This window comes from Artemia franciscana, chromosome 8 (assembly GCF_032884065.1).
Source record: "Artemia franciscana chromosome 8, ASM3288406v1, whole genome shotgun sequence".
Classification (NCBI taxonomy): domain Eukaryota; kingdom Metazoa; phylum Arthropoda; class Branchiopoda; order Anostraca; family Artemiidae; genus Artemia; species Artemia franciscana.
The window spans coordinates 14,076,126-14,090,631 of record NC_088870.1 but is presented as its reverse complement, the minus strand read 5'-3'; the positions used below and the strand labels follow the sequence as shown (position 1 = coordinate 14,090,631).

The 14,506-nt window shown below is 37.1% G+C and overlaps 1 protein-coding gene across 1 annotated transcript; it reads right to left on the bottom strand.

Moving 5' to 3' along the window:
* Window positions 1–10,155: 10,155 nt before the first annotated feature.
* LOC136030625 (piggyBac transposable element-derived protein 3-like) lies at window positions 10,156–11,364 on the bottom strand. Its single transcript, XM_065709692.1, has one exon. It carries the CDS (start codon window positions 11,362–11,364, stop codon window positions 10,156–10,158), a length of 1,209 nt encoding a protein of 402 aa, XP_065565764.1.
* Window positions 11,365–14,506: the final 3,142 nt, after the last annotated feature.

Below are 14,506 nucleotides of genomic sequence, written 5' to 3'. Positions count from 1 at the left end.
AGTGCAGTGCCGACGCAGGGAATTTAATAGTAAAGAAGCATCGTTAGTGTGATTACTACTTTAAACAAATAATTACGTTGATTTTCAACAGTCTCTACTTCGATCTTTATAATTTTTGCTTTTACCCGAATAGTTTGGAGCCGTAATGATTCAGAAGATTGAAATGCTTATGTAGCAAATTTAGGTTAGGGAAAAGCTTTAAGTTCCTGAAATATTCTCTTAACATGTGCTAATTTTGAAACCAGTTGCGGCAAAATTTTGAGAAGGGGCTTTGGTCTTCTTAGGTTTCTAGTGTCTTATTAACATAGCAATAGAGATCGGCAGCAACCAGTTGTCAATTTTGGCCATTTTGTGGCACAAAAAAATTTGCCCTACAAGCAAAGCAAATTATATCAAAAACACAAATTATATCAAAAACACAAAGGCTTCATTTTAGACATTTGAATTTCTAAAAACATACTGAAACCTAGAGAAAAGTTTTGCTCCAGGCAAAGGGACAGGCAATTTATATAAACTAAATGGTTATTATAGATGGCATAAAACCAACGTATCACAAAATCAAAGTATAATGAAAACCGTTACACAAAAAATGGTCTTTGAATAACACCAAAAAACAGTAATTAATATTTACTGAACAGTTTAAGTGCATACCTTATACTAACATTTCAACATAAAATTTCAAAACCAAAAATGGTAAGTACATACTTTGACAAATGATATTTCTCCTTTTCCAAAGTCAAAATAATCACGACGCCTACCACATAAAGTAGTACTGCACTTGCTTCGAAAAATTGTACAATAACTGCTTGCAACTCCTTCCTTTCAGTGACCATTGGTCTTACTTCAAAAGTTCGAACAGCTATGAATCGAACCATTCTTCAAAACCAATGTATAGGAGTTAGCCATGTCAGATCTTGCTGAAACTTGAATCTAGCAAGGAATGGCATCTCTGGGATTGTAGTTACGATTTAAGCCCTTGCACAATTTCTCTTCCTCAAGCCCAATGTTTTTGGGAGAAGGGTAAGTGTGGTAGAGTGTAGCTGCTTGGACTGGAATCACGCAAGGATTCTCAGTCTCAGTGGCCAAACGGATGAAGTCCTATTCGAAGACTGACTCATTGAATAACGAGTAAATTTCTATATAGGTCAGAATATGAGCTGCGTTCTGACTCGTAAAAAAAGAAAAAAAAAATAGGTCCAAACATAGATATTCTTATTACCGGTCATTCTTACGACGACCGCTCCAATCTTGAATGCTTCATCCACAACTAACGCATACGTTTTTGCTAGAACTAACCAAATTTTTGACAAAAAAGGAAGAATATGAAAAAAATAATATTTAAATAATTAAGATACAAACTGAGGTTAATCTTCAGCCATTAAAAAAAAACAACAAAAAAAAACAGAAAAGCCGCAGCAGATATTTTGGAAATGACCTTAGCTAAGTCATTTTTAGAGCCAAGAAAATGAACGAAAAAACACAAATATACAAAACAAAATTAACCTGTTGAAGTGAACTATACCGAAACAATAAAATCACCTCGTTTGGTTTCTGAATTATTTGTATGTATGTTTTCTTAATATGTAACTTTTATCCAAACATCAATACTAATAATGCATTGAAAACATTCATCAAATGGTTCACTTGATATTTTTTTCTTTCAATGGCATCTACCGAATTTCGTGGTTAGACGACTAATTCTAAATAGATGCCTGATAACTTGATTTTTGAGGAGGAGGAAAGGTACCTCTTATTATATTTAGATATCCTTTATGGTTTAACCACGACTGATGAGGCAAGCATTCAACAGTAGCGTTAAAGGGGGAACCCACTTTTAAAAATGACGTAAACCATGTGGAGTGTGCCAGGCGTAACAGAAATTCTGGTGAGTGTGGTGGAAACTGTGCCAAACGCCACAGAACCGTGCAGCACACGCGATTTCCTGAGATGTGCAACCAGTTGAGGAAAGCGCGTACCCCTACAGTGAGATTAAGCTACTAAAACATATTTCCTTACAGTTCAAAGGATCAGTATAGATTAGTTTCGTCCTGTTAACTTAATTTCTTGGTACACATTAGGAAACGAATCTGGTTAATGAAAAAGTCCATCTTTTCAATTAGAGAACTCTTGCAATAAGGATCTTACTTAATCTTAAGGTGGATTGAGATAGAGAGGTAAAAGTATCTCCAAAACAGGTGCATCTAACTTGGAGGTCATTATCCAATATTATCAAGATATCTGATTTAATTTCAGTCGGTTCACTTGATAAGCTGGCTTTTTCGCAGAAAAGGTAGCGTCTTCCTGGCAAATTGTTTAAAATTTGTAAAACATTAGCGTTCAAAAGGGATTGTGCTAGGTACATTTCACTCACGGAAAATTTCCCCAAAAAACTTCCCCAGGAAAATTCCCCCGTGGAAAACTCCCCTCAGAAAATTTTCCCCGAAAAATTCCCTTGGAAAATTTTCCGCGTAAATCTCCCTCCTCAAGGAAAATTATATCTGGCAAAATAATCTCCCTCTCCCCGTCAAATGTAGCAGTCGAAGAGAAAACAAGATAAAAAAATGACGAAGAAACGAAAGAACTTTGGAATGCCTATATTTCAAAACATAGGTTAGATATGTGATATAGAATAACCTAAACTCTTTATTCTTATACTTTCATTTATTTTAATTCTCTTTTTCGTTTTTTTAGAGGTGCAGTTACAATAGCAGGGTAAGATAAAGGTAACAGAAACTGATTTTAAGATATTAAATCCATTATGACTGGTACTGCTACTACTCCTACTGTAACTACTCCTATTACTTCTGAGACCATGACAACTGCTAAAGCTACTATTACGACGATTATTACCATTACTATTGAAGCTAAGGTTATTTCGGTTAAACTTTTTGGATGTATCAAGAATAATGTTGAACTAAATTGTAACACGCTATGCAGATCTATGCTATTAAAAAAACCTATCAGGTAAATCCCAGGAACAGTTTTGTGTATTAAGCTTAAAGTTTTTTTTGTATGTTGAGGGAGATACTGAACCATCGAAAAGGTTAGAATGTATACTAAAATTACTTTCGCTGCTACTACTAATTTTACTACTTAGGCCAAGGTATTAAGAAACATTTTTTGAGATAAATTTTACTTTAAGTTACAGGAGTAAATAGACATGGTTTTAGATAGAAATATGGTGTTTTACTAGGATAATAAAACGACCAGGTTGATAGAAATCGGGATAGATGGTATCCTAGCTTAGATGAATTTCGTGTAGGAAAAGAAATTAGTGATAGCTATAGACTTTTCCATTTTCTTAGGTATAACAATCGAGTAATAACCAATACGGTGTTTTATCATAAAATGGCCGAGAAGTTAAAAATGGTATTCATATGATGGTAAGATAGCAAACTTAATTGGTTGTTTTATGGTAAACAAAAGACTGGCAGGATCAATAAAAGATACTAGGGTATATAGTAGGGTAGAGATAAACATCTGGTAGTGTCTAGGGTTAATTTAAAACTGAAATATCAGACGAGTAACTACCTACTATAAATTTATAATGTTGACAGGCTTCAGCATAAGGATTTGAGAGAAACTTTCTGGGTATGGTTGAATACCAGATTTGAGAGTTTAAAATTCGATAATTTGGAAGATAATTGGAAAAAATTTGGAAAAACAATTTGAAAAGTCGCTGATTATGTCTTTGGGTAGAAAGTTAAGACTGCAGCTGGGAAATTAGTGTAAAATCTTTATGTTTAATAAAGAGGGGACGAGACTTGAGTGTTACTTGACTTAAGTCTCCTGCCAGGCACTGCTCAGCGTAGAGAGCTTCTCATTGCTGACAAAGTCGGACCATCGTAGGCCCTCGATCTTCCTCAGGCTGTTGGCTTGAAATAAGTCGATTTTCTTGAGGGTTGCAGCTGATGATTTCCATGTCTCTGCTCGGTAAAGCATCACAGAGCTGACTAGAGTGTGAAAAATCTGCAGTTTCGTTGTACGACTGATGTTTGGTTTTTGCCAGAGGTGATGATTCAGTCTGCCCATGACAATAGATGCTTTTGATAATCTTCCTTGAAGCTTGGGTAGACGTGAGCCATTTGAAGAAATTTTGGAACCCAGGTAGGTGAAGTCTTAAACAACCTCGATGCCACTGGTGTTCTTTTAGCAATCGAATGACTTTTTATACTAAATTTTGTTCTAAGATATTTTATTTTTGAAGCTAGTCAGAATTCTAAAGATTATTTGCCCGACTAATTTTGTTTTTGCCACAGCTGACAATTCAGTCTGCCTATGACAGAAGACACTTTGGATAATCTTGCTTGCAGCTTTGGTAGAAGTGAGCCAATTGAAGAAATTTTGGAACCCAGGTAGCTGAAGTCTTGAACAACCTCGATGCCAGTGGTGCTGTCCAGTGGTGCTCTTTTAGCAATCTAATGACTTTTCATACTAAATTCTGTTCTAAGATATTTTATTATTGAAGCTAGTCAGAATTCTAAAAATGATATGTAATAATCGACTAACTTAGTCAATTAGAGAGCTTTTTAATCGACTAAGTCAAATACAGCACGGAAGTCAACGAAGGCAATAAATGCTTTCTGTTGGAACTCTGTGGTCTTCTTTACTATTTGCCGAATCGTGAAAATCTGCTCCATGGTTGAACGGTCCGATATAAGACAAGCTTGCTCCGGTCACCGAATTTTTCAAATGATATTCCAACATCGATCCAGGAAGACCATTGAAAACAGTTTCTCAGGGACTGACAGTAGGTTTATTCCCCAGTAGTTGGAGCAGTCCCTTCTTGAGAATTTCTTCTTCCATAAGGGGAGGATGACACCCTTCCGCCCATCCTCGGGAATTACCTCCGTTTGCCAGATTGTACAAAACACGGTGTGGAGAAACAAGAGCATTTCAGGACCTCCATATTATAGCAGCTCTAACCTTAAACTGCAGATACCAGTAGCTTCATTATTCTTGAGCCTCTTTATTGCATATCCGATTTCTGAGGGGCTGAAAGTCTCGTCTGGAGGAGTATCTGTATCAGGTCTTTGACTGCAGGGCTGGTTGGGACTATCATTAGGAGGCACAAATGGGCTAGTATTGTTGAAAAGTAAACAGAAGTGGCCCTTCTACCGCTCAAAACAAGAGCCTTCATTAGAAACAAGTTCCCCATTCTGGGACGGGATGGGACCCAAAGTGGGAGCTTTATTTTCCGTGAGGTTTTGGAGAAGCTTGAATAGGCTGCCCGTGTCTTTCTGTTTTGCAGCTGGTTCAATTTCATCGACTTTCTATGCATCAAACTGGGTTCTATCCCAGTGAATGAGTCTGTTCTAAACTCCACTGAGCCTTCGATATGTTGTTATGTCCCCAAGAAGTCTTGCCTTCCGTCTTTGCTCTATAACTTGTTGTGTTTCATTAGTTAGCCATGATTTCCTTGGGTAGCTCCTCTTGCCAAGCACTATTTGTGCTGCTTTACTGGTCTGCAATTTTAAATACCGCCAGAGATCTTCACTGATATTAAATGAGCCATGGGGCTCGAAGCGATTCGATATCTCAATACTGTACTTCTGGCAAGTATCTGATTCCTTTATTTTCCCAATATCTGCAGCAACGTGTTTTCTTTCCGATCGTTTGGCATGGAGGCAAAGCCAGAGATTGACGCAAACAAGCCTTTGGTCTGTGTTTGCAAGCTCAGCTGACCTGTTAATTTTGCAGTTCTTCACCAAAGATCTTCAGCATTTTGAAATAATGACGTAGTCAATCATCTTCTTTGTACGATCGTCATTACTATATCACATGTACTGATAAATAGTTCTGCGTTGGAAATTGGTGTTTGTGATGCAAAGGTCGTGAGATCAGCAAAGTTCAAGTAGGCGAAGGTCATTGTCGTTAAGTGGGTCGGGGGATACAGGACCAACTGTGCCCGCACCATACACCCATATCATCTTACACTGTCACATTGAAGTCGCCTAAGAGAAAATTTATATGATGGAGGCACTTTCGCAAGGTATCTGGACAAGAGTAGAAATCCTCTTTAGTCACATCATCATAATCGTTGGTCGGGGCAAAGCATACGATGATAGTCATCTTGTCCTGCCTGTGTACAAAGCGGGCCTTCATTAATCTGTCAGATACAGCTTCGTGTAAAAGTAAGGCCTTTCTTGTAAGGCTATTTAGTGCAAGATCAACGCCATTCCTTCTCGTGCTTCCTCAAAACCAGAGCAATGAGTCACTGTTACCAATTTGCTCTTCTCCATCTCCGGTAAGACGGGTTTCTGTAAGACCCGCAATCGATACTTTATTCTTGCTAAGTTCTTTGGAGAGTAGGTTCTTTGTCACAGGTGCATTCAGAGTCAAGATATTCCATGTGGCTGTCCGTAGCTCCCTTTGGTCCATAAAGTTTAGTCTGTCAGTCCTTTTGACATCGTCAGCATGTCCATTGACGTGTGATGGTGGAGATTCTAAAAGGGAATCCGGGTCCAAGGCTTTGTTGTCACTTTTTGTAGCACTTAATTTTCGGATAAAGGGTCGCCAGCCCAACCGACCCTAGGCCTGGAACGTAATCAGAGCTAGAACCTAGCTCTAATTAGGATCTAGAAACTAGAACCTAATCGACACTTAAACCTAGGCACTGAGATTCCCCGGGTGTGCTTCACCCACAACATGAGGTTGCGGCAGTCCTGATTGGAATGCTTAGCAAGGGGAGAAACTCCATATCTAGAGGCACGTGGTCAGCAGACAGAGTCTTCCTCATTCCGGACGAACTCTTTTCACCTCCGAGAGTTAGATCACTTGAAAACAAAAGAAATGTATAGAATGTGAAGAAATTCTTTAATTATGAGCTAAAGAGATGTGAAGCAGTGGCCATTGATAAAACTACATGGATCTAGAAGATGCAGCTAGACAGCACGATAGTAAAATATTGTACTTGCATATTAACAAGTTGAGAGGGAGTAGTCAATCCGTACCTCTCCCTTTTAAAGATAGGTACGGTGCCTCAATTAGTGATATGGAAAAAGTTAAAGATAGATGGGCAGAACATTTTGAGAATGTACTAAACGGAGATAAAGATGCAGGAAAAGGATATAGAGGATAATTAAAAAGTTTGTGATATCTTGAATGTGAAGAAAGAATTGTTTTATGGGGAATAATTAGCAAGAGTAATAAAAGGATTAAAGAATAATAAGTGTACTTGTGCTGATGGTGAGGTAAATAAATTTTAGAAATATTGTGGCTGAGGTTAGAAATAGGCTACTTAACATTATCAATATGATTTTTGAAAAGGGAGAAAATACCTGACGATTTTAGGATAACCGTATTATACCACTGTTTAAGAAAGGTGTTAAGAGCGAGTGTAGTATTGAAATATTAGTTTGGTCTCTGTTGATTACAAATTACTTAGTAATATGATACTTTTTAGACTGAGAGATGTTGCAGACAAAGTTTTAAGAACAGTATGGTACGGTTTTAAAAAAAAGGTAGAGGATGTGTTGAAAAAACATCACTCTTAATTTAAGAAATGAGAAGTATCTAAGTTGTCAAACACCTTTGATGGTCACTTTTGTAGAATATGAGCAAGCGTTTGATTTTAATGATACAAGATCTTTAGCAAAGGTCTTATTCTTGTATGTTATACAAGAATAATACATTATAGTAATTAGTGGAATGTACGACATTAACACTAATGCGGTTAAGGTAGGAAATGATGTTAGCAGCTGGTTTTGTTATAAATCAGGAGTGAAGCAGGGTTTTTAAAATCCTCTTTTATATGGATCCGCTTAATGGATTGTATTTTGAGGAGTACAAGAAGGGAAATTGGAGACCATGGAATCAGATTGGGAGGAAGAACTCTCCTGGACTTAGATTCTGCTGATGGTCTAATCATCCTGTGAAAGTGTGAGCAAAATGAATAATCTTTTGGTTTTCTTATTGGGTTCAGGGTGTTAGCATAGGCTTTAAAATTATGGTTACGATTACTAATTCACTAAGGCTTGGAATAAATGAAGATACAAAAACAACGCTGGGTAATGAATAAATTGATCAAGTGGGTAGCGTCACTAACCTCGGAAGTATTTCTAATAAAGACGATGGCAGCAATACAGATGTTAACAGTAGAACAGCCAAGACTCAGGGTGTTATTTCACTGGTAAAAAGAGTTTGTAAGAATGGGAAAATAGATCTTCAAACCAAGATTAGAATATTGGAAGCTACCTTGATGATAATGGTAAAATATGGCTCCGAACCTTGGGCGCTCCAAAAAACAGACGATGATTTGCTATAGGATTTTTCCAAGAAATTACCTACAGATTGTTTGGGGAATCTTGCTGACTGACCGTATTTCAAAAAGTTTGCTGTGCGAAAATTTGGTTCAATTTCACCCTCCAGGGCTAGAATGAAATGAAGGTTGAGATGGCTAAGACACATTTTGCGGTGGAAAGATGACCGATTGTCGAAGATTGTCCTCTTTGGTCACCCGTCCAGGGGTAAACGGGAAGCATATCGTTCTTGTCTGGTGCAGGATTATGTCATACAGAAGGCTCTAAGAGAAATGAGAGCTTCTTGGAAGGGTGTAAGGAGGAAGGCTTTGAATAGATTGGAATGAAGGGGAGGCGTGCGTAACTGTGTTGGCCTCAAGTGGCTTGGTGCTGCAGTTGAGTTGTTAGTGGTAGTAGTAGTAGTATTGTGAAGTCGATTAATTATAGGTAACATATACTAACAGCATTTTTCTTATTAGTCATTGCTATTGTACACTTACGGATCATTTTTCTGTAACTAAATCATATCCCACTTTCTTATCTCTCAATAAGTCCTTCCAAGTGGGAGTTTGTCTAAATAATTGCTGCTAAGTGACCTTTTTAGATCTTTAAAATACGTTTCTTCCTCATTCTTTTTTAGTGAACTGACGTGGAATATCGCTCAGTTTCCCACTTTTTTTTAAACATTCAATATTGGTAAAGAAAATTTTGTGAAAAATGGGTGCCATATGAGAAAACTATTGGCAAAAGTAGAAGATATACCCAAAAAGGTCTATGCAACTTCAACCGTAGTATTTTGCTCTGTAGCTATTATTTTCCTTTCTAGTGCTAAAATATTGTTTTGAGCAAAAAACATAGTAACCTAAGGAGAATATATTCTAGATGCTGTAAGCTTATGCTCTATTTACCAAAATATTAGTAAAATGGAATATTAAAAGACAAGTTTAAGATTGTTGTTACAAAATCTTACATGAATTGTTTTATTGAGCCCTTATACACAAGAACTTATAATTGAGGTTTTGTGATCACCTTTATATTTTCATTCTTTGCTGAAGCAGCGTCAGTAATCTGTTTCCTTAAGTCTACTATTTCCAGTAACTGCACTGTTGAGCTTTGACTAATTTTCGCAGCCCCGCTAGACTCCATCTCTATTGTTTAGCCTCCTCAGCTCTCCCTAATTCGCTGGTGATATATGTTGTGGCTCAGTGGTTTCAAACGATAACAATTCCCATCATCAAGGAGAAGGACAACAAGTCAAAGTATTCTCTTCTTTGTAATTACAGTTCACTTGGCTCTATTTTTCGTTTTGTTAGTGTCATTCATTGTTTTTTCACCTTAAATGTTATGATTTTTTGAGCGTTCAATCTTAGATAATTTAATTTGTGTTTGCGTTAGCATTCCCTCTTGTTTTGATTTCTTTTTACTTTTCTTTTGATTTTCTTTTTTTTTCTAGCTTCAAATTTATGTTTAGGCTTTTTTCTTTCTTAGCTTTACAAAGAAATATCAAACAATAAGTTTACTTTTACTATTCCTTTATAATGATTCCAAATATTATATTAATTTCATTTTATTTTTTATTTTTTTGTATTTTTAGACCAAAAAAATTATTAGAAAAGTAAATACGAGTAGTTTTTCTTAGAAAACATCCATAACCTAACCGGATTTTTAAATTAAGGTAAATTACATTTAATCTGGGTTCAGAGTTAACCCTTGACAGGCCACTATAAGAACGAATACCAGGAAAAATCTCCAACGCTTCCCATGTGATCTCTAGGTCAAACTATTGACAAAAAAAAATTTGTTTGCATGATTTATTTAAAAACTTGTTAATTTTAGACCACGTTGTAAAAATACAACATTAGCCTCTCAAATATATAAAAAAGGGGCTCTTTCACTTGGTTTGAAAGGCTTTAAATCAATTGCTTTTGGCAGTAAGGCACAGTGGAAGGTCACATTTTTTGCATTCAAAGGTTGTATATCCTGATTTGCACTCTTTGCAGCGGCTCTGCTTGTCAGTATTTTTTGGCCAGTGATCAAGTCCATAAGGTTGAGCAGATATTGCCGGTCGGCTTCGGTTGCAACTTTGAATGGGGCTGGGACTTGCTTCTACATCTTCAGATGGTCTACCACGAATTAGTAGGGGCATCACACGCGCCGAGGCATACAACCCTGCAGCAACTTCAGACCTGAAGGTTCTCAAGATCATCGGTTCGTCTCTCCTTAAGGTCAGCACTTTGACGTCTGACCTAAAAAGAAGCCAGCTATAGCCGACAGCTGTGTAAATAAGCCACCAGAAGATTCTCATATACCATTTTCGTGTCCGACGATGAGTTCGGCACATCTCCACCAGCATGTCCGCTAAATCTACGCCACCCATATGACGGTTGTACTCATAAACAATGGCTGGCCTTGAAACTTCAACCCTGGATTTATCCTTGACGTTCCAGCGTCTGCACGTATCCTGTGGTGTTATTCCTGCATACGTCGAAGCCAAGCAAACCGTGTTGTTATCTAACCATTTCACTACAATAACGCCGGAATGAATGTCAGTCCTGTAATCTGAAGTTCCTCTTTCTCGTTTCTTCATTTCACCATCTGTGAGGAGTGGGCAGCCCTTCAGTCGTGCTTTGATCAACGTACCAATACAAGGAAATCCTTTGATTTTGATCAAACTCATTAGTTTCAAGCTTGAAAACCAGTTTTCAAAATAAATCTTGTAGTCCATTTTCTGTGGCAAAGTACTTATCAGACGTAAAACTATGTTGCCTCCAACTCCAAGATCTGGCTCTATGTCATCTTCACCAAGAGTGCCCTTCCCTTGATAAACTGCAAAATCATGTACAAAACCTGAGACACCAGCTCTTGTGAAAACTTTTATTCCCCACTTCGTTGGCTGTTTTGGCAGATATGGTCTCAAGTTGCTTCGCCCCTTGAAACGAATCATTTGCTCGTCAATTGAATGGTTTTCTTTGGGAGTGACTTCAAGAAACTTGGAACGGATATGACCCAGGACAGGTCGAATCTTGTATAGCTTGTCAAATCCTTGTTCTCCAGGTTTCTTACTTTTACTGTTGTCGTTGAAGTGAAGAAAACGTTTGATTTTATCACATCTTTGTCGGCCCATCTTGTCGGTAATTTGTGGGTATCTGGTAGCTGCTTACAAGTGCATTCGATAATAGGGAACTCTTGTCACCCCCAATAATAGCATAATCCTCATGAAAACTTTTAGCTCTTCGACAGTGAGGCAGAGGTTGCATCCCTCAGTTTGAATTGCAAAGAGGTTACTTTGTTCTACTATCAGCTCAAGAAGTTCATCGTCAAAGAATTTTTGGAAGTATTTCAGTGGAGTCTCCAAGATGCCTGGAACCTGGCGAGGCTCTTCTTTCCAAGACAGATTGACTTTTTCTATCTCTACTTTTCTCCAGCCGAATTTTTCTTGGACTTTCAATTTCTTCTTTGATTTTTCAGTACTTGTAGTTTCCACCGAGTAATCGATGCTGGGTTCAGTGTTAGCGTCCACGTCATCCTGTTCCAAAAAGAAGTGGGGATTGTCCAGTAGAGGCAATAAGTCTTCATCAGAATCATCGATAAGATCTTCTGGAGACAGGAAATCTGGATCATTGTCATCATCATCGTCGGACAAGTCCGACAACATGTCTTCTGGAATGTCAAAAATATACTTGGCAGCCTCTTCTGCATCAATTCAGTGATTTTGAGCTCGTTATTTTAGTCTGTCGTAAGATTCTGCCATCTAAAAAGAAAACAAAAATTATTTAACTTCTAAAATATAACATAAATTATTCCTATGGATTTGCTGGTCTATAATAGTAACAACCACAAGCCTACGACAAACAATATCTTTTGTTTATTATCGCATAAGCATTTTTGGTACGCGTCATTCGTTTCACAATTTTGAGCTACGATCGTGCGATGTTGTAGTCTTATAAGATGAGGAAATGTATCTTGCTACTGATCCAAATTCTTGCACACTTTGTGAATTTCAACTACAGTAATTTTAAATTGTATATACTTTATACACATATGACATACAAGGAATCTCCCACCTTTTGATTTTATTTCCAGTTTCTGGCTTTAAAAATTGCTCACCTTTTCATTCCTTTTTCTTATCCTTTGGTTTAGTGACTAACTGCTTAGGCCAGGCGTCACACAGCAGCTCCCCGAAGGCGTCAATCGACTGCCATCTTTCAGCAAAATCGAAAGATGTTGCTAAAAGCAATAATTTTTTACGGCAAGATGTCAGTCTAAGCTCAAAGAGTACAGTTTTGTTTTTCTAAAACAATTGTCTCTATAGGGTTAAAGCACCTGCTGACTTAAATCCCATGAAAATCAAGCTTTGGCCATAGCTACCTCAATTATTTACACTTATTTAGATTTTATTATGTCTCCCGAACCTAGTTTTTCATATAGAAGTTGCTCTGGAAGCCACTTAGCTGGTGAATAAACAAAAAGGGAACAAAAAGAGTGCAATATCAAGGTCTTCTAATTGCAATGCGTATCCATGCACAGAGTCGTCTCAATAGCTGATAGAATTAAGATAGACTTGTTAGTTGGAGTGTAGAGGGATTCGATCAAGATATTTTGAAGACACTAACGTTTGAGAAATTGAATCTTGTCATATTTGTAAATGGAGATGCATGGAAAGTCAAAAACAGAGAAATCAGTTCAAAAATTCTTTTCAATCTGGAATTGAGCGTTTAATCTTTAAGTTCAAAGCGAAATCCATCTCTAAGGTTAAATTTACCAAGATAAGCTGTATAAGGAAGAAAAAGATAGTAAGAAAATAAAATGGAATATGACACATAAAAACGAAATTTAAAATTCACAAAGGAACATAAAGACAAGGATGTAGAAAGACAAAAATAGGAATTGAAACCAAAATAAGATATTAGAAGAATTTTTCATATACATTCAATTAATAATTATTATACTTATTTAATTTAATCCCTAGGTAAATCCAATGAAGCCAAATCCAATATGAACATCACAATATGAGAAAGAAGGTTCCAATTACTGGCACTCTCTCGTGACCCCTGACATGCAATTTAATTTTGAATCAAAATTGATAGTTTTGGGCATCCAGTCATGGTAAATTGTAGAAAAAACAAAGACAGATAGTAAAACTATTGAGTGAGCAGCAAACCTGACATTAATCCCCCCCTCCGCCCCCTTATTAGGATTTTATAAAAAGGAGGTTAGTTCATTTGTTAATAGATATGTCTATCTATTATCCACCCATGCGTTATTGCTGGGGCAGTAGAGCTAAGGTAGATAGTCATAGAGCTAAGTTAGTGATAAAACCTGTAGTTTTTCAAATGTTTGATTAATTTGGTTTGGGTAAATGGTGGAAGTATGCAGGTGCCTCTCTTATTTCACCAACACACGGTTTGTTAACTTTAAGCAGGTCATGCCTGCCTAGAGTCTCAGGCAGGTTGACCAAGAATTTAAAATTGACATAGGACCATTAGATTGACGGGAATGAAAGGTAAACAAGGGACGCTTCCTTATGGTCTTAGGCTGGTTGAACCAAGAACTTAGAATTGAAACACGAGACCATTAACTTCGCCTAGAGTCAGAGGCAAACAAGCGTCAAGAGTCAAAATGGGGCCATTCTGCAATGAGCGTCAGGCAAAGTAATTTATTTAATTTATAAACTTAGACATTTGCTAAACTAATAAAAATATAATTTAATTTTAGTTGAACAACTTGACTGAAATTGCAAAGGTTACCCCAAATACCAGAGCTCATTTTTTTTTTCAAGTGCAAATTTAAGAGGAAGAGAAAGTTTTTTATTTATTCTTGCTACAAGGCCGTAAGAAGTAATAGCTCAGAACCCATACAATTTCAGCCCCTTTTTAATTTTTCCATTTGCTGTTAAGTTGTTGGGTAAAAGAATACCCTCTCAGGTCAAGCCGGAGAACTTTTTCACTATAATAGCACGATAATATTCTCAAATCCCACAGATTACTCTCTCCAAACTTCTATGCCTGTTGTCAAAGCCTATACAGCTCATTATTCCAACTGTTTTACACTGAAGACATGTTAATTGGCAATAAATTATTTAGCCAATCTTATATTCTGCCAAGGCATGGACACGTATTTCTTTTATGAAGGCCAGAGAAAGATGGTTTGAAGGAAAATTTTAGATCTTGAATTTTTTGTTTTGCTTTTGCATCTTTAATATCGTTTTTCCCTTTTGGATTATCACCAGTAGGGTCTTCTTGCAGGTGCTGGGATCTTCCCACCAA